This window comes from Gopherus flavomarginatus, chromosome 6, assembly GCF_025201925.1.
Source record: "Gopherus flavomarginatus isolate rGopFla2 chromosome 6, rGopFla2.mat.asm, whole genome shotgun sequence".
Lineage (NCBI taxonomy): Eukaryota > Metazoa > Chordata > Testudines > Testudinidae > Gopherus > Gopherus flavomarginatus.
The window spans coordinates 49,225,419-49,250,480 of NC_066622.1; the positions used below are offsets into that span (position 1 = coordinate 49,225,419).

A 25,062-nucleotide genomic window follows, 5' to 3' on the forward strand; every position below is an offset into this window, starting at 1 on the left:
TTTACCAAGGGGAAACTGAGGCAAGAGCGGGCAAGGGACTCATCCAGCAGGCCAGTGCCATGGCAGGGAACAGAAACTCAGTCACTGAGCCACTGTCGCTCCCCTATTTGTCCTTGCACACGCCCAGCTCCTTGCGCTGCGGGAGGGCCTCAGGGCAGCTGGGGCAGCCGAGGCGCTCACTGGGTACATGCTGCGTGGGTGGAACATTAGAGGTCCCAGGCTCTGCCTGCGACAGCTCCAGGGAAATCTGGGGCTGGCAGGAGTGACCGGGGTCTGGGAGGGGCAGTGGGTGCACCTGTGCCAATGAAAAGGACGTCGTAGTGCCCGTCGGCGGCCGTCACCCGGTCCACGGCGATGCGGGTGAAGGTGTAGTCCCCACTGGTCTGCAGGAAAACGGGCCGCTGGTTGTGTGGCAGCACGGGGTTGGCCATGAGTGGGTGGTTGCGGGCAAACTGGATCACATCGTCGGGGAAATCTTTGGTGGAGCTGAAGGTGCCAAAGGTTTTGCTGGGGCACTGAGAGGGCAGAGAGGGGCGAAGTCAGCTGGGGAAAATGCGGGGACGGGCCACGGCACATGAGACGCTGCTGCTCGTCACTCCCAACCCACTGCCCCCCTGCCCTCCGAGCCCCGGGTTCCCCTCACAGCTCTGCTGGTGCCCCTCACTCCTGACCCACAGACCCCTGCTATCCCAATCCTGGGCTCCCCCACAGCTCTGCCAGTGCCTGTTACTCCTGACCCTCAGCCCCCTGCCCTCCGAGCCCCGGATTCCTCCCATAGCTCTGCCGGTGCCTCTCACTCCTGACCCACAGCCCCCTGCTCGCCCAGCTCTGGACTCCCCCACAGTCCTGCCAGTACCTGTCACTCCCGACCCGCAGCCCCCTGCTATCCCAGTCCTGGGCTCCCCCACAGCTCTGCCAGTGCCCCTCAACCCTGACCCACAGCCTTCTGCTATCCCAGCCCTTGGTTCCTCCCCCGCCAGCTCTGCCGGTGCCTGTCAATCCCGACCCGCAGCCCCTGTGGTTCATCCTTTCCGGGCCCCTTGGCCAGAGCCAACTCAGTCATTTCCCTTTGGGTGAGGGTGGGGGCTTGTTTTGGCCAATGGACCAGCTCTGAGCTGGGCATCCAGCTCCCTACCAAATCCACTGGTGCTGAGACCTGGCACACAGCCCTGGCTCTGCTGCTTCCTGCAGAGCACTGACAGCAGCTGAGCCTTCCCTGCTGCCCAGGCCCCTCTCTCAGCTGGCCACCTCCTGTCTCCACAGGCCTCTTGGTGGGGGGAGGATGGACTCTCCCCCCAGGTCAGGCTGGCAGACCTGTGTGTGTGCACCGAGGCATGAGGCCCCAAGCTCAAGGGGTCCAGGATGGGGGCAGGATGCAGGGCTGCAGGTATCAAGAGGCTCGGGCAGCTGCAAAGCCCTGCTGAGGGACGACGCTGGGGGTGGTGTCTGATCCCCACTGGCTGCAGGGGGAGCCCTCTGCCCTGTGTCCCTCTCGGCTAGCTGGGGACCACGGCACATACCATGCCTGGGCGAGGGTAGGGCACACGGCCCTGGTACGACACCCACTGGTAGTTGGGCCCCTCCTTGTGAGCGAAGGGCCCCAGGAAGGCTCGGCGGATGTCGTGCATGTTGTACAGGCAGACGGCGGAGCCCCTAAACACCGAGCTGCGGGGAAAGCAACAGGCAAGGGCATGAGGGGGGCACTGGAAGCAAAGGGGGCATCGAGTGGGGGAAGGGCAAGGGGCACAGGGAGAAGGGGTCAGAGTGGGCATGGGGCAGGAAGGGAAGGACTGGGGGTCCCTGGCCCTGAGCACCCCAGTACACCAGGCCCAGCTACAGAACCTATGGGTGCTCTGATGAAGGGGTCGTGGAGGGGTGGCGTGGAGCTGGCTCGGGGGGGGAGGGGCGATGGGCAAGCTGGGGTTGTGTGAGCTGGGGGGGCTGAGTTGGGGGGGGAATGATGAGCTGAGGGGGGCTGGATGAACTGGCTGAAGGGGCTGGGCGCATTGAAGTGGGGCCCGGGTGAGCAGAGGGGTCAGTGCGGAGCTGGCTGGCAGGATAGCGAGCTGGGAGGACATGTGGGGAGGCAGGTGCTTGAGGGGAAGGGCAGGTGAGCTGGGGGTCGGTGCAGAGCTGGCTGGGGGGCTGGGCATTGGGGGGCAGCATGGAACTGGGGGGGCTGGGCATGCGGGGCGGGGGCAGCGTGGAGCTGGGAGGGGGCGGGTGTTGGGGGGGCCTCACCATACCTGGAGGTGGAGAAGACGGCGTAGAGCAGGGGGTTCTGTGTGTCCCTCGTCCTCAGCAGGAAGACGTCACCTGTGAGTGGCAGAGGGGGATGGGCATGTCATTGATCAGCCCCCCCCCCGCACACAGTCCTCCCCACCAATACCTCCCCCTGCCTGATGTGACCAGCCCTCCCCCCAGCACGAAGCCTCCCCACATGCCCTGTCACAGAGCCCCCCACCAACCCAGGCAGTGGCCCTGCAGCTGGTGCCCACCCCACGCCACTCACGGAGCTCATCAAAGAAGGTGTCACCCCCGTCACTGCCTGGCACTGAACACACCAGCCTGGCCTTCAGGAATGTCGTCCACTTGTTCACCAAGCTCCGCTGTCCACCCAGGTCGTTCTGTGGGGAGGGTAGACAGGCTGAGCGGGGGCTGGGCAGGGGGCTCAGCAGGATGCCCACCCCCAGAGAGCCTCTCCACCCACCAGAAAGCCAGCGCTGCCAGGTCCCAGGGCACGACAGACAATGGACTCCCCGTCTCTGGGCCAGACCTGCTGCAGTGGCACGGGAGAGCCCGACTGAGCTGTCCCCAGAGTGGGGCTCATGCCAGAGCAGCTGGGGAACGATCACACAGGCCTGGCTGGCAGAGCCGCTGCCCACATGCTAGGGGGGCTCGGCTCCAATCGCAGTGTAGCTGCTGTGCAGGCGGAGCACAGCTGGGGATCACACCCATCCCTCCTGGCCCCCCAAGGGTGCAGTGAAAGGGACCAGCCCCATTGTGCCAGCTGGGACAGGTGGGCACGGGAGCACTCACCCTGCAGATCTGGCCGATGCGGGCGAAGCTGGCCTTGCCCAGCCCCTGCTGCCCCTCCACCGCCGTCTCGCGGAAGAAGAAGTAGATCTTGTCATCGTCCGGGTTCTCACTCTCCGGGATCCAGAACACGTCCACAAACTTGGGTTCTGGGCCAGGCAGAACATGAGGAGGAAGGGAGGGTCAGGCAGGGGGAGGCATGAGGTGAGCACGGGGCACCCATGCCATCCAGCACGGGCGCTCAGGCAGAAAGTAGAGTAACAATTGCACTCAGCCCATGTTATCGGGGGGAGGGATAGCTCAGTGGTTTGAGCATCGGCCTGCTAAACGGAGGGTTGTAAGTTCAATCCTTGAGGGGGCTATTTGGGGAACTGGGGTAAAAATCTGGGAATTGGTCCTACTTTGAGCAGAGGGTTGGACTAGATGACTTCCTGAGGTCCCTTCCAACCCTATGATTCTATGTCAGGGCTGCCAGTGCTTTGATATCTGATTTGCGTGCCAACCCACACGGGGAAACCGAGGTACAAAGAAGGGATGTTAATCAGTGGCATGACAGGGAACAGGACCCAGCAGTCCTGACACTCACTGCTCTAGCCCCTGGCCCTCCCTTCCCCAGCGGTGAAGCTAACAGCCTAAGCCAGACCAGAGGCCACATAGGCTTTGCACTGCCAGGAGATCAGCCAGGCCCTGCCCTGACTGTCAGGGAGGACCTGCAGCCAGTGCCAGGGAGGGCACTTTGCTGCCTGAAACTGGCTTGGCAGTGAACGGGGCCTGGGGTCGGAGCTGCAGCCCAGGTCCCCTGCCTGTCTGGTGGAGGCTCAAGGGAGGCCGGAGGGCACCACCCACCTCCCTTGCCACAGGCAACTCCATGCTCCCCCAGCACCCCCCTCGTCCAAGCGGCACCAGACCAGGCTGCGATTGGGCACCACCTGGACATTCTCATTCCCCTGCCCCTGGAATGTGCAGCTGAGGGGATCCCCATGCCCATACAGCCAGACCATCCCTCATCCCAGCTCCATTGCCTCACAACTGCCCGCACTCAAAGGGGGCCCTGCAGTCACATGCCACTAGGTGGCAGCCTTGATCCACCAGTTCCCACAGGGAGCGTCAGCCCAGCCATTGAGAGCAGGTTCAGGGCCAGAGAGAAGGGAGATTTGGTACGGGGCAGACGGGTGATGCTCCTCAGTTCCAGCCCACAGCCTTCCAGCCCACCACCCCCAGCTAAACCCCCTGCTAGCCCAGCCATGGGCTCCCCCCACAGCTCTGCCCAGCAATTCCTGCACCCAGTCCAGCCCAGCTCTGGTGCCCTGGAGGCAGAGCCTGGGGGTGCCAGCTGACTGCACTGTCTCAGGGTGATCTTGAGCCGCTCCCAGGGGCGCTGCTATTCTTGGTGCTGCCCATTTCCAGGCGATGGCACCTTCCGGGCAGAATAGGGCTGGGGCTGAGCATGGGCTGGGTCCATAGGGAGCCCCAGCCTGGCAGCTCCCCCAGCAGGGCCGGCTTTAGGAAGTGCAGGGCCCAATTCGAACAGTTTCGACGGGGCCCCAGCAAGGATGATTTAAAAAAAAAAAAAACACGCAAAAAAACATGTGGGGCTTGTACTCACTGGGTGGTGCTCCGAGACTTCGGTGGTGGGTCCTTCACTCACTCCGGGTCTTCAGCGGCATTGGAGGCAGTGCTGCCGAAGACTCGGAGCGAGTGAAGGACCTGCCGCCGAATACCCGGAGCACCGCCGGGTGAGTAAAACTTAAAAAGGTGCCTCTAGCCAGAGAAGGGATTCTCACTGGGTGAGGGGTCCTCTTAGGCGCGGGGCCCGATTCAGGGGAATTGATGGAATAGGCCTAAAGCCAGCCCTGCCCCCCAGCCACCGCCTGCAGGGATGAGGACACTGGGAGAGAGCCAAGAGCAAATCCCAGGGTCAGGCATGGCCAGGGGAAGGGTGGGAATGAGGCCCCCCAAAGGTGAATGAGGCCAGAAGCTCTTGCAGGACGAGGAGTTCATTATCCCAGCATGACAGATGGTGGGATTCAGAGGGTGAGTCAGCGAAATGCCAAAGGGGATGAACGGAGCACAGATGCCCACAGGGTTAGGACCAGGAAAGTGTCTTCATCAGCCCTGCTGGTGCTCCTCACTCCCAACCTGCAGCCCCAGCTATTCCAGCGCTGGGGTCCCCCCCACAGCCCTGCCAGTGCCCCTCACTCCTGACCTGCAGCCCCAGCTATTCCAGCGCTGGGGTCCCCCCCACAGCCCTGCCAGTGCCCCTCACTCCTGACCTGCAGCCCCAGCTATTCCAGCCCTGGGGTCCCCCCCCACCACTCTGCCAGTGCCCCTCACTCCTGACCTGCAGCCCCAGCTATTCCAGCGCTGGGGTCCCCCCCACAGCCCTGCCAGTGCCCCTCAGCCTTTGGGAAATGACCCCCAATCAGAGGCATGCACAAGGGGACAAGCAGGGCCACAGGGCCCCCAATAACAGGCAGGAACACAGAACACACACCTGCTCCCGAGTTCTGAAATCTCCCCCCAGAGACAGACACCCAGGGCCCGGCTCTGCCTTCCCCCTGATGTCACTGTTCCCACCTGTGCCTAGAGACTGGCATGCTCAGATCTGGGAGCCTCCCCTGTCAACGGTGCAGGGGGCTGGGCCGGAGCCGGCGGGCCCAGATGAGTCTGTGACAGGGAGTGAAATTCACTAGGAGCTTGGCTGAGGCTGCCAAACTCATCATACTCAGGATGCGGCCCAGCATCCTCGAGCCGAGGGATCACCCCTGGGCAGCAGCCCCCTCCCCAGACTCCCCCCTAGCCCTGGCACTGACCGTTGAGCCAGCGGGAGTCATGCTGCTCAGTACGAATGGACGGGCGCAGCCCCAGGCTGCGGAAGATGGTGAAGTCACGGCCCATCAGGTCGGTTGCCACCCCGGAATACAGCTCCTCCCCTAGGGCAGGGATCAAAGAGGTGGGGGGCATTAAACACGGGCACGGGCCTGCTCAGTCCTCCCCACCTACCTCCCCCCATCGCCAGGGGAAAGGCCGAGTGCCCTGCTCCTCAGATAGCCAAGGGATCTGCTCCACCCCCCTCACCAGATGTCACTGGAGGGGGGGAATTTACAGGGGCACCCCCGGCAGATCAGGAGGTTAACAAGGCCCTGCTCACCCCTCCCCCCCAGCTCAGTGGTGAGTTCAAGGCTCAGATTCCTCTGCTGGGACAGTCCCTGGTGACCCACAGGGGCTCTTATGTCCTGGCTCTGCACAGAACTGGCATCTCGCCCTCAGCACCACCCAGAGGGCACAAGCCAGCAGCATCTCAGCCAGCCCAGCCTCTTCCAACAGGGAGCGCTGTGGGGAGCTGGGTAGGAGCGCTGGCTGTGGGGGGAGCTCCCAGCTACTCCAGCCCCAGCCTCTCCCAGTAGGGGGTGCTGTGGGGAGAGGCAGGGGCACGTGGCAGTCAGCAGGGTCCAGCAGTCGATACGGAGCGCTCCACGTGCCAGCTCAGGGCCGTGGCTCTTACCCACGAGCACCGAGGCAGCCACATGCCGTGGGTCGTATGGGCTCTTCCCTTTGCCGTCCTCCATGGCTGCAGGGTCCAGCTTAAAGACAGGCTCCTGGAGAGAGGGATAAAGCATGTCAGCAATGGCGGGGCGGGGTGTGGGGGGGAAGGGGGCATCTGGGGCCAGGGCTGCTAACAGAACCAGTCCCCCCTGCATCCCGATTTAGTTGATTTAGTTGGGGATTGGTCCTGCTTTGAGCAGGGGGTTGGACTAGGTGACCTCCTGAGGTCCCTTCCAATCCAGATATTCTATGATTCTATGAGGGGGAGCAGTCCCATCTGCCCCAGACGGGGCCCCTGCAGGGCAGGTGGCAGGCAGGGGAAGCCCTGGGTGTTGGGGCTGGGAGAGCATCTCTCATTTGCCCCTTAGCAGGGGTGCTGCCGGGCCCTACCTCCATGCGCTGGCCGACCTCCACGAAGGCACAGGTGGGGTGGAAGGCGCCTGTGCCACAGGCATACAGGTGGGTGCGGTTGTACAGGTGCAGGATCTTAATGAAGTTCATACACTCGGCCTGAAAGACAGGGGTGGGGGGAGCTGGGGGTGAGTGGGGTGCCTCAGTGTCCCCTAGGCAGTGGGGCAGGGCCTGGCAGGGGGCGTGTTCCCTGCTGTGCCCCCATAGCTGGCACCACCCTGGTCCACACTTTGCCCAGCTCTCTGTGGGCTCCCCGCTATCTGTCCTTCTGGGCAGGGCAGCGGCTGCCCCGGACCCACTGCTCCCCCTGCCCCCCCAGGATACAGCTCACAGGGCTGAGACCAGAGCGACAGCCCCCTTGGGGTTTCTGGGTGGGTTTGGCCAACAACATGTCTGAGCCCAGGGCTCCAGCTGGCCCCCTGGCCCCTCTGCTCTGGCCCCTGGAATGCAAGGTCCAAGCGCTGGGATCCATGGCCAGGAGTTGGAGGCTGGGATGTTTGCTCCCTGCCTCGCCTCTGGGGGTGCTAGTGTCCCTGGCCAACAGGATCTCATTGCAGCACGGCCCAAAGACTGCTCACTCCCCCGCACCTGTCTCAGAAACACACTGAATTCCCAGCAGCCCAGCCTGCCTAGCAGGGGCACTGTGGTGAGTGGGGCAGGAGTGCTGGCTGTGGGGGAGCTCCTGCCCCACACAAGGAGCCCCCAGGCCAAGGCTTCCCACACGTGGACTCATACACCAGGGCAAATGGCAATGGGAATCCAGGCTGGTCCTTCCCCCCCTGCGGTTGCCCTGAGCCATTCCAGGGGCACAAGGATCCAGGCTGGTCCCCCCCAGGTCCCCTGGAGCTGCCCCCAGGGCAGAGGGGCCTCGCCTGTATCACTGCCCCCCTGGCCTGGCCCGGGCAGTGATTCACTGTTCCCAGGCGTGTGCACAGGGATGTTCCATCCCAGCCCTGAGTCACCTGGGCCTGGTGCCTGGTGAGCGGCAGGGCCTGCCTGTCTGGAATTGCCATCTCAGGCAGGCACTGGCCCGGCTGGGGCATGACCCCAGCCCCCACTAGCCAGGCCAGGGGGAGAAGGGCACTGCTCCTGGAGTGGGGGGGCACCAGGTGCTGCCCCAGTCTCTCCTGCTTGGCTAATAGCTGCAGGCGGGACAGATCAGGGCACTAGGCCATGGCACAGATGGTGCCACCCAAGGCCTGGGCACACATGTCTGAGCCTCCACTAGTTGCCACTTATCATGGCCATGTTGGTGCCATGGGCAGGGCTGTGGCGCCAGGAGAGGGCGCTGTCTGGAGATCCTCACATGACTCAGAGTGAGGGTCTGACAGCTCCTGGAAAATGAGTAACACTAATGAGAACACAAGGGAAGGGAACAGCTGGGCTGGGCACCCCCACCCTACACTTCCAGTCTGGAGCTGAGCTGATATTGCAGTCCTGGACCCCTTCTCTGCTGCCCCCCAGCTCTGCCAGTGTCCTCAATCCTGACCAGCAGCCCCCAGCTTGCCCAGTCCAGAGATCTGCCAACAGCTCTGCCGTGCCCCTCCTCAATCCTGACCTGCAGCCCCTGGCTCCCCCCACAGCCCTGCTGATGCTCCTCACTCCCGACCCACAGCCCCCTGCTGTCCTAGCCCTGGGCTCCCCCCAGCTCTGCTGGTGCTCCTCACTTCTGACAACTATCCCCAGCTGCAGGGGGTGGGGGAGCACAGGGCCCCAGCCAGTCCCAGGAGCTGGATCTGGCCTCAGGGACCCTGGCAGAAGGCAGAGCCGAGCGGGAGCAGAAGCACTTGCAAGGCTACTCCTGTCCAGCATCTCCTCTAGGGGCAGCAGCTGGGTAAACAGTGGGGCCAGGACTAGCAGGGGCCAGTCAAAGCCCCTAGACAAACAGCCTCAGGCTGCTTGTTTCCTGCCCTTTTGCCCCAATGCAGGAGCCAGACTCAGTGCTGCCGATAGGAAACCAGATGGGAGTGAAGTCGCCATGGCCATGTCCAGCCAGACCAGTGTGCCATGCAGCACCACCCTACCCCTCCTGCCACCCGCCCCCAGCCTTGCCCTGCCCTGGTCCCTCCAGCCACCCGCCTGGCCCCCTCCTGCCACCTGGTGTGACGAACTGGGAATGTTCTTAATGTTTTCTCTGAGTACTGTGTTGGTGCCTCAGTGTCCCCTAGGCAGTTCTTAAGTATCTGGCAGAGCAAAGGGCCAGTGCACCTAAATGCCTGGCCCTCTGTCTCCTAGCAACTGATGGCCTGGGCCCCACCCTGCAAAGGTGCCAGCTGAAGGTGTTGGAGACAAAGAGATCAGGTGACCTCCTGGCCTTGGAAAGGAGCTGAGCAGAGGAGGAGGGGCTGGAGGGGGTTGTTAGGCTGGAGCTGGCTGGGGGACGAGGAGTGAAGTGCAGACGTGGGGGTCTGGCTCACCGCCCTCCAGAATGGACCCAGGCGAGGGGTCCAGTTCGCTGTACCTACAAGCTCTGTTTTAAACCCTGTTCCTGTCATCGAATAAACCTCTGTTTTATTGGCTGGCTGAGAGTCATGTCTGACTGCAAAGTGGGGGTGCAGGACCCTATGGCTTCCCCAGGACCCCGCTGGGGCGGGCTCGCTGGGGGAAGCGCACGGAGGGGCAGAGGATGCTGAATGCTCCAAGGAGAGACCCAGGAGGTGAAGACGTGTGAGCTTCTTGCCCTGAACAAGTCTGCTCCAAGGGAGAGGAGGCTCCCCAAAGTCCTGCCTGGCTTGGTAGGGAGCAGTTCCAGAGCATCGCTCGGGGACTCCGTGACAACTGGCCCCAGCCCCGCCCAGGCCCCTCCTGCCACCTGCCTGCCCCTGTCCAGCCTCCTCCTGCCACCCACCCGCAGACCTGCCCTGAGTCGTCCTGCCACCCGCCCCCCAGCCCCGGGCCCTCCTGCTGCCTGCCCTCAACCCTGCCTGGCTGCCTCCTGTCCCCAGTCCTGCCTCCTGCTCCCACCCTGCTTGGGCCCCTCCTGCCACCTGCCCCTAGCCCTGCCTGCCCCTTCCCACCCTGCCTGGGCCCCTCCTGCCACCTGGCTGCCCTCAGCCTGACCCTGCCCGGGGCCCTCCTGCCTCCCACCTGGTGGGATTGAGGGACACCAGTAGAGGGAGCTAGGGAAATATTATCCCCATTTCACGGTGGGAAACTGAGGCCCAGAGGGAGGCAGCGACTAGCCCAAGGTCCCTGGGAGGAGCCCAGGCTGCAAAAACTCCTCGATCTCCTTCACCTCCCTCCCAGCTCAGCACAGAGACAGCCACCCACCCACCCATCCATCCAGAGGACACATCCTGCCTGCACAATGCCACCAGGCATTCCAGAGTGCACTGGGGCAGGAAAACACAAAGCACCCCTCGGGGAGCGCCTGGGACTGTGACCCACACCCCTGCTCCAGGCGGGGGACCCTCAGACCAGCACATCTGCTCTGAACGCCACCCCCGCCCAAGCCGGGCAGACAGTCCCAGCACTTGCCCAGCCAGGCAAACAATCGGCTCTTGTTTCTACCAGCCACTTGATTGATGAACTGGGGGGAGGAAGGGGTAGCACTCGTCAGTAGCTGGTACTGGGGCCTTGGGGAGGATCCCAGGATCCCCTCCCCCTCTGCTGGGCATGGCCAAGGCTCTGAAGAGCAAAGTTTGTGCTGGAAAGTGGCAGGCAGGTGTCCAGCTGGGAAGGGGTTAAACGCTCAATAAACAGTCACTTGCGCGCCCCCCCATCCCGACCTCATAGGAGCTCAGCCTCTAACTGCTGTGGGGCTGGGATTTCATCCAGCATCTTCCCAGCTGCCTGGATCAGCCTTCCCCCTTCCCACCTCAGGCTTCCCTGGATCTGATCCTGCCTGGGCCCGATCCAGCCTGGAACCAGCCTTGCAGCAATTGGCCTCTGGGGGATCTCTCAGCTCAGGGGGACTCGATACCCATGACGTGTCCCGCAGCCTGCTGACTGCTCACTGCTGCCCCCCTGCATCAGTGCACTGATCTCCCCTTTGGCCAGGACTACTTCCCAACCCCCGGACAGTTCCCAGCAGCCTGCCAGGATGTTTCTTCCCTCCCCCCTCCAGCCCAGGGGGCTCCCCAAAGAGACCTTGGCCCCCCAGCAGTGCTGTGCCTCCCCACACCCCCTGCAGGCCCGGCTGCTGTGTGCTAGCGGCTCCGGGAACCCCCCACTACCCGAGCCAGGGGCGGGTCCTGGCACCCAGACCTTGTCTATCTCCAGAGAGGGCAATGGCCTGGTCAGAGTGGGGCAAGGTCCCCAGATGGCAAGGCCTATGCTGCCCAATAGGAGCAGAGAGGCTGGTGGGCAGCTTCTGGCTTGGCCCTCCGAGTGCCATGGCAAGGGGGCAGGGAAAAACCTCTTTTGCCCCCCAGGGACTCACCCCTGCCCAATGGGGACCAAGAACCTCCCTTTGTGGGGATCAGTGGAAGGGGGGCTGTGTCACTCTCAGCCTTACAGGGGCCCCTCCAAAAAGCACACTGGCTGGGCCACTTTGGGTGCCTTGGCATTGCCCAGTCTTTGGGGCCCTTCACCGTTGGGGCTGGCAGAACCATTGAGGGCAATGGCCTCAGCCCGTGGCAGCCTGCTCACCCCAAGGGTCCCTGTGCCCCTTGGCCAGCCCCCTGCGAGTCAGATGTGGTCTCATCCCAGCCTGTCACGGGACCCCAGGCAGCCTGTGGCCAAGAGATCTGGGCTCCGCAAGGCCCCACGCCCTGCCTCGGAGCAGGAGAGATACGAATAGGGTGTCCCGTCTCCACTGAATGGTGGGCAGACCCCAAACACTTCAGGTCTGACCCTTCCCAACACATTTGGCTCCCATGGGGCAGTGCTGGGCTGGGCTGCCCACTCTTCGCACTGGGCACCACACAGGATACCCCCAAACAGACCAGAGCAGGGAAGGGCGGTTGGAGCAGGGCTCCATCGCTGCGACAAGGCGCTGTGGGGAGCCGCTCCAAGATGCCCAACTCAAAGGCCAGGCTAGAAACCCCTGCAGGGCATGGGGGGCTGGCAACCCCTTCACAGCCAGCAGGGGCGCTCCGGGGTCAGTGGGGAGGCCTGCCCACCCCCCGAGTTAAATCACCCCTAGCTCAGCCAGGCTGGAGCACTTACATTGATGTCTTTGCCGGCCCAGTTGCATTCCTCCCTCCACTCCACAGGCGCTGGCCAGTAGATCTGCGGGAAGACAGCGGAACAGATCAGGGGGAGGCTTCTCCCTCTACCCCCATGGACCCCTCAATCCCAGCCCACAGCCCCCTGCCAGCCCAGCCCCGAGTTCCTGCATGAACTGTGGTGCTGGGCTCGGGGAGGGGGGGAGGGGAAATCAGCCTGCGGAGCATGAGGCCGAGACCCTCCCAACTCAGTTCACACCAGGAACCGAGGGGCAGCGTCCCTGGAGGCGGAACAAGGCCCCTGCCCTGACAATGTGCCCCATCATGCCCCATGCAGAGGGGCTCCCAATTCCCCACTCCATCCCATGCCCTGGGCCAGCAGCAGCCAGAGCAGCCTGGGGATGTGGGTCGAGCGTGCCAGTCCTCAGGGTCTCTTTGGGCAGGGCTGTGCCTGCCCAGCTGAGCACCGGCACACTCAAGACATGTAACACAAGCTGCACAGCGTCCTGGGAGCAGGGTCTCCTCCAGCAGCTGTGGTGGGGACGCAGGGTCTCAGCAGCGAAGACATCAGCCACCCCCCCGCGGCGTTCAAGCTGGAAGGTCGCTATGGGCGATTTCACAGGGGAGGCGAGGTGGCTGGAATGCCGGCAATGTTGCCTCCCAAGTGGGTGCCTCTGCCCACTGCCCCTCCCCCCAGTGGGTGCCTGGATCCCTCCACCCTCCGCTGTGCAGCCCTGTCACCTTCTTGTCCTGCTTGCTGATGTTGTCCAGGCTCAGGGAGGCCAGGTGGTTCTTGCCGCCCACGAAGAGCCGACCCCGCTCCTCATCCAGGAGCAGTGCCTCATAGCAGCAGGAGCGCTCCAGCCCATAGGTGCGCAGCCCATGGCGCACTTTTAACTCTGCAGGGAGACATGGGGGCTGGGATCAGGCCCGCTCCGCCCTGGCTCTCAGCTTCTCTCAGGGATCAGAGGCCAAGGGAATGGAATGCAAAGACCCCGGGCCTGGGTCCTCAAAGGTATTTAGACTCCCACCCTCCCATGGGAGTTAGGCACCTCTGTGGATCTGAGCCTTGGAGATGGCCAGTGTCAGAGATGCCAGCACAGGCCCAGAGAACAGCGCCACCCCAAACCCCATGCGCACATCATCTGGTTCCTGGCACCTGCCACACAGGATTTGCCCTGGTTGCCACCACGCTCAGTTTCGAACAGTGCTCGGGGCCCGATTTTTCAGAGCAGGGCAGCCAGCATGCAGCCATGGGCACCACCCCTCTGAGAGCTGGGCCACCAGGGGTGTGTCTCTGCTGCAGTAAAAGAGTTGCACTGCGGCCGGGGCTGGCCTGGGGCAGCTGGTTTGGGCTTGGGCTGCGGGGCTGGAAAATTGCGGTGTAGGCGTTTGGGCTGGCTCTGAGACTCCACCAAGGGGGTGGATCTCAGAAACTGGGCTCCAGCTGGAGCCTGAATGTCTACACTGCTTTTAGCCCTGTGAGCCTGAGCCAGCTGATCTGGGCTCTAAGTTATCACAGTGTGGACATATCCAAGGACACTGTCACAGGTGGGAAAAAGAACCCAGGAATCCTGACTTCCAGTCCCCTGCTTTAAACACAAGACACTACTCCCCTCCCTGAGCCAGGAATAGAACCCAGGAGTCCTGGTCCTCAGCCCCCACCCCCATTCTAACCCATCCTATCAGACCCCCTTCCCCCTCAGGAATAGAGCCCAGGAGTCCTGACCCACAGTCCCCTACTCTAACCACTGGTGGATTGCTCTCTTCGGAGTGAAATAAACACGGTGGATGCCCATTAGGGCTGCTGCCCTCCCAAAGTTCTGGGGGTTCCAATGGGATCAGAGACATCACCCCCATTTCTGGTGCTTTTCCAACTCTGACAATTGGGGAAGAGACCCAGGAACAAAGTCTCTTGCACATGAGCTGTGTGGGAGCCAGACCAGCCCTCTGGAAGCTTTGGAATGAGCACTGTGCTGCTATGGGGCCAGGCAGCACCCTCTGACTGGCAATGAATATGGGGACATCGCTCCCCGGGAAGGAACATTAACCCACTGAGCCCACCTCCCCAGCGATATGTGCACCACCAGAAGGTGACACAGTCACACCGCTGGAGTCGACATCAGCAGGTGATGATGTAAAGGCTTCTGATTGTTTTCTCTGAGTGTGCGAGCAAGTTTTGAGTCTTGGGAAGACATGAGTTGTAGTAATACAGGGGTCCGCGTAGAGGCAGCTTGAGCAGAGAAGGAGTGTGTGAGCAGGAAGAGAGGGTCTGCTTTGGTGTTGGCTCTAACTGGAGTCACTTCTCAAGGCTGAGCTGCTCTTGGGAGCCGAGCGCTGCCCTTGGGCTGAGATCGCTGGGAGAAGGGACTGCCCTGCATGCTGTATGACCATCTCTGTTCAAAGACTGGGGCATGCACGTAAACAAGTCACCCTAACAACACAACCAATGCTCCGTGTCACTAATTTCTCCTTCACTAGGAAGGTGACCCCATTTCCCTCCCAGGGCTGCGGACAGAACCAGGAGTCCTGACTCCCAGCTGCCCTGCTCTAACCACTAGATCCCACTCCCCTCCCAATGCTAGAGATAGAATCCAGGAGTCCTCCCAATGCCCACCCCCATGATCTAACCACTAGACCCCACTCCCTTCCCAGAGGGCAGACCCAACAACACTCATGTCACCCGAAGAGTTAATATTTCCCATTTAGCCCCTGCTGTTCTCCATAGGATCTCATACTGCAGGCTGTGTGCAGCTCAGGCACGCTGGGGCTGGCAGTGTCTGCAGGCCGGCCCGCAGCCCCAGAGCTGTACTTAGTCCATGCCTGAGGCAGCACTGAAGAGGTTAATACAGAGGCTGGAGCCCTGGGTTAGGGAGTACAGGGCCAGGCCAGCTGCCTCCTGGCAGGATTAAATGCTAGGGCAGGCAGAGGCTGTGGAATTAGCCCTGGATTTGGTCCCAGTGCTGCCAACACTGGCACTGCTGTTCCCCAGCACTAGCCAGCTAAGTCTCCTGCAGAAGGAATTAAGCCTTCAGGGCCAGGTGCCCCATAAGTAATGCTGCCTGGTGTCAGGATATCCGGGGACCACGGCATTGGTGAGAGGGCTTCCCTGCCCAGCAGGCACTTGGGCACAGTGCTGTGCCTTAGGGGAGCAGTTAGAGGCCCCATTGTGCCAGACCCTGAGCGAGAGTCAATCCCCAGCACTCACAATCTAAATAGACTGGGGAGGAGAAACTGAGGCACTGAGCAGGACTGGACACCAGTGGCTCTGAATGCATGGGGCACCCCAGCGCAGAGAACCCCCAGATCCCTGTGGGGGGGGGCAGTCAGCTGGATGCCATGATCCCAGAAGATGGGCTGTGGCAGCTGTGCACCTCACAGCCCTGCTCAGCCTGCCCTGGCTGGGGCAATCTAGGAAATGGGCAGAGGGTGCATGGGGTGAAGAGGGTGCCCAGGGGCTGCTGCTTCCCTCTGCATCCCTGGCTCGTCCCTGGATCCTCTGTCCTGGCACCCCCTCCCCCTGCCAGCTTCACCACGTCAGCGGCAGCACAGCACAACCGGCTGTTCCCCAGAGAAGAGGCCCTTTCTCTGCCCCACAGTGCCTGGTCTGCTGGCCACCGCAGAACAAAAGGGCCATTGTGGGGAGGCGGGGGAGAGCGGCTTGCAGGGGACCGGCTGCCTGTGCCAGAGGAGCCTGCAGGGACCACACAGCCCAGCATGGCTCAGGGGCCAGAGCCTAGCCAGGTCTCTGCCCTCTCCCCCGCAGCACCAGTTCACCCCCCTCTGCCCCCTCTCCCACCCCCACCCTGCCAGCTCACCCCACATCCGCCTCCCCTGTGGCACCAGCCCACCTGCTCTCTCCCTCTCCCTCACTGAGCCAGCTTACCCCATATCCTCCTCCCCTGCAGCAACAGCCCCTCCCCTTCCCCCATGGCTCCCTGCCCCTCCGCCGCTGCCAGGCCACCCCCCCCCCCCGTCCGCCCATCCCCCCTACTCCATGTCCCCTCCCCTGCTCCCAGGCTACCCCTTCCTGCCTCCGCCAGCACATCCCTCCCTGCGCTCTAACCCGTTCTTGCTGCTGCACCAGCCCAGGCCTTGCCTGCACCCCCGCAGCCTCTCCTGCCGTCCAGGACCCTGGAGCCAGCCTAAGGAGGGGAGGGATCAATGCAGTGGCGAGGAAGGGGCACACAGGGAGGAACCTGTGCCTAGGATCCCACTGCCTCTTTTGGCTTTACCTTTTGTAGAAAGTGGGCAGGTTCCCGCTGCTGCCAGCACATGAGGGGCCAATTGCCTGCCTGCCCCACGGCCTCTCAGCGCTAACTGGCCAGGAGAGCGAAGCCAGGCCGGTCAGTTTCACAATCCTCTCTAGTCAGTATGGCTGGGAGGGACCACAAGCTACCCCCAGGCTCTGGAGCTGGGGGCCAGCACAGCACTGCTGGCTAGGCATGGACTCGCACTGCCTAGCTGCCCACGGGCTAGCCCAGCTAGGTCTCCTCCCAGTGGGGAGACACAGCCCCAGCTCCAAGTATGAGGGACCCTCAGCCTCGCCGCCATGGCCCCTGGCCAGCAGCGGGACACCTGGGAACAAGGCACTGCTGCTCCCCGAGCTGGGCCCACTTCTGAAGTGGGGATGGGGGTGCGGGTTCAATCCAGGGGTCAGTGACACGCTGCTGAAACCAGGTGTGAAAGTAACGCAGTGGATACAGGAACTGGGAGCAAACACACTTCAGTGGGACTGGGGACACCGACAGCCAGCACCCCTGCCCACATCCTACAGCGCCCCCTGCTGGGAGAGACTGAGGTCCCACAGCCAGTGCTCCTGCCCCACTCCCTGCAGCGCCCCCTACTGAGAGAGGCTGGGGCTGGAGAAGCCAGGAGCTCCCCCCCATCTCACAATGAACCCTTCCCCATCCCACGCTGGCCATTTCCCCTTTGGTTCAATCCCACCTGACACCGGCTGCTCAGGGACTTGACTGGGAGCATTCAAGGACTGGCATCACGTGAGGTAACCCAGCAACCTCACGCTGCTGCTTAGCAACTATTCTGGAAACTGCTCAAAAGGCAGCTCCCTCCCCGCCCCCACATACCTCTTTAATGAGCTTCTGGCTGATGGACAAATTAGTGGAAAGGGCAAAGGCCTCCCGGAGGCCTCTGCTCTCAGTGCAGCAGCACCCTGCCACCGATTGCCCCAGCCACCTCATCTCCCAGGAGGGAGGATACAGAGCCCTGTTTTGGGCTGCACCCCAGCTCCTGTGTGCTGCCCTGGCCGTGGGAAGGGGTCAGAACTGGACCGATCTGCCCACTGGCAGAGTACCCTGGGGTGAGGGGTGCTCCCTGGCACAATGACTTCATGCCACCCTCCCTGGCAGCCCCCCCCCCAGTGCGGGGAGGGGGGGGAAAATCAGAGCAGTTCACAAGGGCATCAGAGCCCTCCCCAGCCCCCAAGGGCACCAGGGCCCGCACTGGCCCCTGAAGCCAAGAGGCGCCTCAGTGCCGAGGCCAGCGAGCACCAGGCCCCTTGGCATGCTGCGTGGGGGATCAGCACTGAGGCCAGGCACTGCTGCAGCCCAGCCCATTGCCGTGCCCAAGCTCCTGAAGCACCCTGGGCTCCTGGCGGAGCCAGGGTCAGCTGTCATGGGGCAGCAAGAGGCTGTCGGGAGCTGTGCCTGGGGTGGGTGGGAGGCAGGCTGCACAGCTTCCACTCATTCCACAGCATCACCCCCGTGAAGGCCTCTTTCTTCCTGCTGCTGAGAGGAGCCGGCTCCAGCCCTCCAGTCCCCTCCCCAGAGAGCTGGAGCAGCAGGGCCAGCCCCACCCCCACCTGCCCCAGGGGAGTCCTATAAGGAGCAAGAGGGGAAGATGTCTCCACCCCAGAGTTGCTTGGGTTTGGGGCTTCCAGCAAGGGGACAAGGCTGCCTAAAGGGTAGGGGCTAGGGGACACCTGCTACTTCCCACCCCCGAACCCACGTCACATGGTCATTAACCCCTGGGAAATGCCGGGGATCACTCGCAGCCTTGGGTGAATCGGAGAGCAGCGGCTCAGGACTACACTTCCCAAACCTGGGGCCAGCCAGTCCCCCGGCTCCAGGGCTGGATCAGAACTGGGGACCTGGAGATGAAAAGGTCCAGATCCCCTCCTCGAGCCAGCCAGTTCCCGAGACATATACATGTCCCAGCAGGGCAGGGTGTACAGGCTGGGCTGGGGGTAACTCCCGTTCCTCTTGCTTTGAAAATGTAACCCTGAGACCTTCCAAAGATGAGGCAATCACAGGCTGGGGTGTGGGCAAAGGGGGAGTTCTCATCTCCTTGAGACGAAATCTGGATCCTACCTGAGAAGCTAGGGGGGAGAGGGGACAATGCGGGAGGTGACCCAAGTTATAGCCCTGCCCCCACCGCCAGACAGGAAGGCAGCTGCTCCCCCAGCAACATCAACCATCCACAATGAATGGGGCGGGCCAGGCCCTCGCACAGTGGGGTGTCCAGCCAGGCTGCAGACATCCAACTCCCGGACTGGCCTGCAGCACCGACAGAGTTCACATGTGCGGGGACAGAGTGCTGTGGATGACGTTGCTGCCTGCCCGTGGGCATTCCTGGGCCACCAAGGGGGATGCAGCATCTCTGCACCCCATGCTCTCTCTGCAGCATCAGCTGGAGCCCCTGGCCCAGGTGCGGAGCCGGCCCAGTGTCAGCCTGGCAGGGGTGAAGGGCACAACACACTGCCGGGCGGCCTGGCATGGCTGTAATAAGAATTCATTGCAAGCCCCCACCTGCCCAGGTTGGACAGAGCATTCGCTCCGTGTAGGCTGGCTCTGATCCCAGACAGAACCCCACAAGAAAGCCCTCCCGGTGCCATACACGGCTCAGCCCAAAGCCCCATAATCCCTCCCAGAACTCTGCCTGCTGGGGGTCACCCAGAGCTGGGAGCACCCGCATAAGCTGCAGCCAAGCCCTGGGGGCCGGATCCCCAGCTGGCACCAACTGGCACAGCTCTGCTGTAGTCACTGTACAGTTACCCCCGGCTCAGAGGCTGTTGGGGATCTAGCTCCCGAGGCTGCTGCTAGGAATCCAGCCTGAATACCGATCACCAAAGCCTGCACCAATGCCTCTCCCTAATGCCACCCCACATGCTGCAGGGCATGGCAGGACAGCTATGAGAGGGCAGCTTTCGTTTCCAGGAAAATATACCTTCTTCTGTCTCTGGGACTGGAGGCTTTAACATACCATATTCACAAAACGTGGAGTCAGAACCTGATCCTGGTTACCCTGACCGAAATCCGGAGTAATTCCACTGGCTAGCTCAGGATTTGGACCTGCTGACGCAACAGAGATCAGAATATGGCCTCTACTTCTCGGCAGCCAGCGGAGCAACAGGTTTTATGCCAGTGGCAGCTGATGGCAGAAACTGTCCTGCGAGGATCTGTCATTCATCACCGCGTCCCGTATTGTTTAACTCGGGCACACGTTTCCGGATACAGCTTGGATAAGATATGCCAAAAGGGTTCAGTGCGACCGCCCATCTCACAGGGTGCGGGGAGGTGCAACCCACCAGAGACACCTACTGATCCAACCGGATCATTCACCCTCCCCTCCCCCTGAGGCCTGGTGGCAGGATGGGGATCCCACGGATCCGCGTGCTCCGGACGGGATCACTTTCCCCAGACAGCGCCTGGGCCACACTGCGCTTACCTTGGAAAGACAGTCTGAGCCTGGGGTGGGGGCCAGCCATCCTGCCCCATCCGCCCAGGATCCAGAGCAGCTGCAGCAGCAGTGCGAGGATCATGGTCACTTTTCCAGCTCCTCCGCAGGCTGGACTCTGAGCCTCAGACAGCTGGAAAGGCAGAGGAGCGAGAGAGACAGTGAGCTCAGATTACAGCCCCCTCCCCAAGGCGTGGGGGGGAGGGTGATTTCAGAGTCCGCCTCAGGGGAGGAGGAATGACCCTTGGCAAGACACACATTCCTCCTGCTCTCCCTGGAGTGGGGCAGGTGGCCGGGAGGGACTTGGGCCTGATCCATCCAACCCAAAGCCAGCAGCTGGAGGGGTTTCTGCTCTGGATTAGGGGCCAAGACGGAGACTCGCTCACCCTGCACCTTGTGCAGATGTTTACACCCAGGCCAGCCCCTCTCTGATCCGGGTGCATTGGCACTCGCTTGGTAAACAGCAAGCAACAGCGGCTCCAGGCACCAGCGCAGCAAGTGCATGCCTGGGGTGGCAAACCGGGAGATGGGGCAGCCTGCCGTCCATCGTTAGGGCAACACTCAGGGAGCCTTCGGCGCCGTTTCTGCGGGAGGTCTGCTGGTTCTGTGGCTTTGGTGGCAATATGGCTGTGGGTACGCCGAAGCCGCAGGACCAGGGACCTCCCGCAGGCAAGCCACCAAAGGCTGCCTGACTGCCGTGCTTGGGGCAGCTAAAAAGCTAGAGCTGCCCCTGACAGCAGGTGGGTCGGATCTGGCACTGGAGCGTGCCCATGTGGCCTCCTGGCAGGATCTGCATCTGCTGAGAACTGCCTCATCTGGGCTGGTAGCCCCCCTTGGGTTCTGCACATGTGGAGCCCAGCTGAGCTGGGCTTACGCGGAACCGACAAGGCTGAGCACTAAAGCCGGGCGGGGATTTTGTGACTCAGTGTGTTTTGTCAGAAGATGCCGATTCATTGAAACTGGAACTGTACCCGAAGCAGGGCCGGGCTCAGCCAATCTCCCAGCTCGGAAAAAAGTTTCAAAACTTGCCATCGGGTTGTTTTGACAGTTTTGGAATTTTTCATTTCAATGTGCTGGTTCAAAACCACTTTTCCTTTCTAAATTGAAGCAAACTAGACTAAAAACAAAGATTAAAAATGGTGGAAACAGGGATGCAGGAGTGGAGGGGACCTCGAGAAGCCGTCAACTCCAGCCCCCTGCGCTAAGGCAGGACCAAGTAACCCTAGGCCAGCCCTGACAGGGGTTTGTCTGACCTGTCCTTAAAAACCTCCAGCGACAGGGATTCCACAACCTCCCTTCGAGGCCTGTTCCAGAGCTGAGCTACTGTGATAGTTAGACAGTTTTTCCTAATATCGAACCCAAAATCGCACTTGCTGCAGCTTAAGCCCATTACTTTTTGTCATACTGTCAGTGGCAACGGAGAACAATCTATCCTCATCCTCCTTATAACAGCCCTTAACGTAATGGAAGACTATTAACAGGTTCTCCCCTCTGGCTTCTTTTCTCAAGACTAAACATGTCCAGTTTTTTTAACCTTTCCTCACAGGTCAGGTTTTCTAACCCATTAATCATTTTTGTTGCTCTCCTGTGGGCCAGAACTGGACAGTGTACTCCCGCTGGGACCTCACCAGTGCCAAGTAGAGAAGGACAAGGAAATATTTTAAAGAAAACATTTCGATTGACCCAAAATGGAAAAAAATAAAGATAAAAAAAAAATCAGTGTTTCAATTTGCAAATATTTCCGAGATTTCCACTTTTCCTCCTCACTCGATTGGGGGGAAAAATGTCAACTCTCAAAACTATTTGTGGGTTGAGGAAACCGCTTCCTGGCCAGCTGCTGTGAACCCCCCTTGCGAAGATCAGCTCAGTTACAACAGAGCAATTAGCGAGGCAGTGCCATCCAGCGGGCAGAGCAGGAGACAAGGGGTCAGGACACCTGGTTCTAATCCCAGCTCTACCCTTGACGTACTGTGAGAGCCCAGGCAAGTCACTTCAATTCCTAGCCCTCAACTGTTTCGATGGTATGTTCTTTGGCCAGGGGCAGTCACTCATGACCCATTTGCACAGCACCTAACACAACAGGGCAAAATTGTAACTGGGGATTAATGTAACAGCACTGAGAACTCCAGCGTCTGACCTTGTATTAGCGACTTGGGCTGAGTTTATTTTTATTTATTTACATATTTGAATGTCAGTCACTTCTCAGCTGTCTCCTTTGAAGTAGGGCCTACAAGAACAGCCAGGTTTTGTGTCGTTGAGTGGCTCCTGCTGGTTCCCCGTGGCCAGCACTGCTCCTTGTGCTGACTGAACGCAAACCAGCCAACAAAAGGTCTTTGCATTCCAAGCAGCGAGAGACAAAGAGACCAAGTCGGGAATGCAAATCTGCATTGCAGAAGTGGCTATGCAAAGGACAGTGGAAAACTGCCATGCAAAACCAAAGGGGATGATGAAACCTTTGTATTCCCCAAGGGAAATGCCACATCTGCAGATGGGCTGGAAGGAAGGAGTGAATCGGAGCAGAAAGACCCCTCTGTACCCACTTTGAGCTCAGTGGGGACCCCCAGAGCTAATGGAGAATTGCCATTGAAGGCACACAATCTAGGGCTTATGACATATAGGGGTGCAATTCTGATGTCATCCAGCAGAGGGCAATGGCGCACATATGCATTAGCCTCTTCATTACTGCATTATGGAGCTGCGACATCATTCAAGCTAAAGCCGGGAGCTTCCTGTCACAGCTCTGATTTGACACAAAGCAATCCCCTTGAAATCCCTCTCCCCAATTGAATTCCAGAGGGAGGTTGAGGGGTGGGGAGAGAGATCAGCAAAGATGTCTATACAGTAGGATTTAAAATTAGAACTTGAGCTGCTGCTGCTGCCCCTGGCTACACTCTCATGTGTGTGTGGGGGTGGAGGGCGGGGGGATACAACAAGAGGCTAGGGGACAAATCCAGAGGGGCAGAGGTCTGCTGGTGAAGCAGGGGGGTCACAAAGATGGTGGCAGAGGCAAAGAGGGCCAGGGTCTAGTGGGGTTAGAACAGCAGGAGACTAGAGGAGTGTGGAGGGGGAATGAAAGGAGATCAGGGGAGCAAGTGGGGTGTTTTGGGGGTCACAGAGGGGACAGGGAGGAGAGAGGATTTATCATAGATGATTAGGGTTGGAAGAGACCTCAGGAGGTGTCATAAACAGATAGCTAAGGGTTAATGTCTCTTTCACCTGAAGCACCTGACCAGAGGACCAATCAGGAAACCGGATTTTTTCAACTTTGGGTGGAGGGAATTGTGTGTCTGAGTCTTTTGTCAGTTTTCCTGCTTTCTCTGAGCTTTGGAGAAGTACTTTCTACTTTCTAGTCTTCTGTTTCTAAGTGTAAGGACAAAGAGATCAGATAGTAAGTTCTATGGTTTCTTTTCTTTGGTATTTGCATGAATATAAGTGCTGGAGTGCTTTGATTTGTATTCTTTTTGAATAAGGCTGTTTATTCAATATTTTTTTAAGCAATCCACCCTGTATTGTATCATCTTAATACAGAGAGCCCATTTGTATTTTTCTTTCTTTTTATATAAAGCTTTCTTTTAAGACCTGTTGAAGTTTTCTTTACTTCAGGGAAATTGAGTCTGTACTCACCAGGGAATTGGTGGGAGGAAGAAATCGGGGAGATCTGTGTGTTGGATTGCTAGCCTGATTTTGCATTCCCTCTGGGGGAATAGGAAAGTACTTTTTGTTTCCAGGATTGGGAACAGAGAGGGGGGAGTCTCTCTGTGTAGTTTCACAGAGCTTGTGTCTGTGTATCTCTCCAGGAGCACCTGGAGGGGGGAAGGGAAAAAGGATTATTTCCCTTTGTTGTGAGACTCAAGGGATTTGGGTCTTGGGGTCCCCAGGGAAGGTTTTTCAGAGGGACCAGAGTGCCCCAAAACACTCTAATTTTTTGGGTGGTGGCAGCAGGTACCAGGTCCAAGCTGGTAACTAAGCTTGGAGGTTTTCATACTAACCCCCATATTTTGGACGCTAAGGTCCAAAACTGGGACTAAGGTTATGACAGGAGGTCATCTAGTCCAACCCTCTACTCAGAGCAGGACCAACCCCAACTAAACCATCCCAGCAAGGGCTTTGTCATCACCACTTCCCTGGGTAACCCATTCCAGTGCTTCACCACCCTCCTAGTGAAATAGTGTTTCCTAATATCCAACCCAGACCTCCCCCACTGCAACTTGAGACCATTGCTCTTTGTTCTGTCATCTGCCACCACTGAACAGCCGAGCTCCATCCTCTTTGGAACCCCCTTCAGGTAGTTGAAGGCTGCTATCAAATCCCCCCTCACTCTTCTCTTCTGCAGACTAAATAACCTCAGTTCCCTCAGCCTCTCCTTGTAAGTCAGGAATAAGCCTCTCCTCGTAACTTGACCCACATTAAAGATGCTAAGGGTGAAATCCTGGCCACACAGCCCCCAGCTTTCACCCCACATGTTTAAGATCTTCTAGAGAGAAAGCTTAAAGCCCTACGTTTCCAGTGTGGATTAAAGCCTACCCCAGCCCCACACACCACAGGGCAGAAGGGAAGGAAGGGTTGGAGGCTGCTCTGATACGTGACTGCAGCGGTGCTGACACCAGAACACACCGTGCATCTGGGAATGCGCTGGCGCTCCCCAGCCTCCCACTAAAGCCACTCTAAGCTCAGCGTGATGCGGGGCCATAAAGCAAATAGCGAAGGAACACATTCCTCTCTGGTCTGAGTACAGGCAGCTTCCCCTGATAAGCTGAGATCAACTGAGCATCACAGCAATACAGCAACCTGGAACATTTGGGCACTGGGCCAAGAAAGAGCCAGCAATCTAAAGGGACAAGATAAAGGACGCGCAGGGAAACTGAGGCCCAGCAAGAAGACGTAACCTGCCCACTCAGGGCAGGTCAATGGTTGACCCACGTCTACAGAGTCCCAGCCAAATGCTCTATCCACCAATCCACACCCCCTAGGACCAGGGCCGCCCAGAGGGACCTGCGGACCCTCTGCAGCCATGCCTGTGGGAGGTCCACCGGAGCCGTGTGACCGGCAAACAGCAGGGGGCCCCCCGCGCGGCGAAATGTCTAGAGCCGGCCCTGTTCGGTGGCGAGGGGCCCTTCCGTTCTGGGACCTGCCACTGAAGTGCCCCGAAGACCCGCGGCGGGGGCCCCCCGCCGGCGAATTACCACCGAAGCGGGACCCGCCACCGAAGTGCAGCCCGCTCTTCGGCGGTAATTCGGTGGCGGGGGGCCCCCGCTGCGAGTCTTTG

General features: G+C 60.3%; 1 protein-coding gene across 3 annotated transcripts in view; it reads right to left on the reverse strand.

Moving 5' to 3' along the window:
• Positions 1-25,062, reverse strand: part of SEMA3B (semaphorin 3B) — a 45,292-nt gene that overhangs the window by 6,621 nt on the left and 13,609 nt on the right. For all 3 annotated transcript variants that reach the window (XM_050958654.1, XM_050958653.1, XM_050958652.1), the window contains exons 2-12: positions 19,788-19,929; positions 12,843-13,000; positions 12,103-12,165; positions 6,973-7,092; positions 6,542-6,635; positions 5,850-5,969; positions 3,040-3,185; positions 2,513-2,627; positions 2,247-2,316; positions 1,521-1,665; positions 296-515 (exon numbers count right to left, since the gene is read on the reverse strand). In XM_050958654.1, the coding sequence (XP_050814611.1) occupies positions 296-515; positions 1,521-1,665; positions 2,247-2,316; positions 2,513-2,627; positions 3,040-3,185; positions 5,850-5,969; positions 6,542-6,635; positions 6,973-7,092; positions 12,103-12,165; positions 12,843-13,000; positions 19,788-19,881 (1,345 nt within the window). In that variant the 5' untranslated portion in view covers positions 19,882-19,929. The remainder of the gene's footprint in view (positions 1-295; positions 516-1,520; positions 1,666-2,246; positions 2,317-2,512; positions 2,628-3,039; positions 3,186-5,849; positions 5,970-6,541; positions 6,636-6,972; positions 7,093-12,102; positions 12,166-12,842; positions 13,001-19,787; positions 19,930-25,062) is intronic.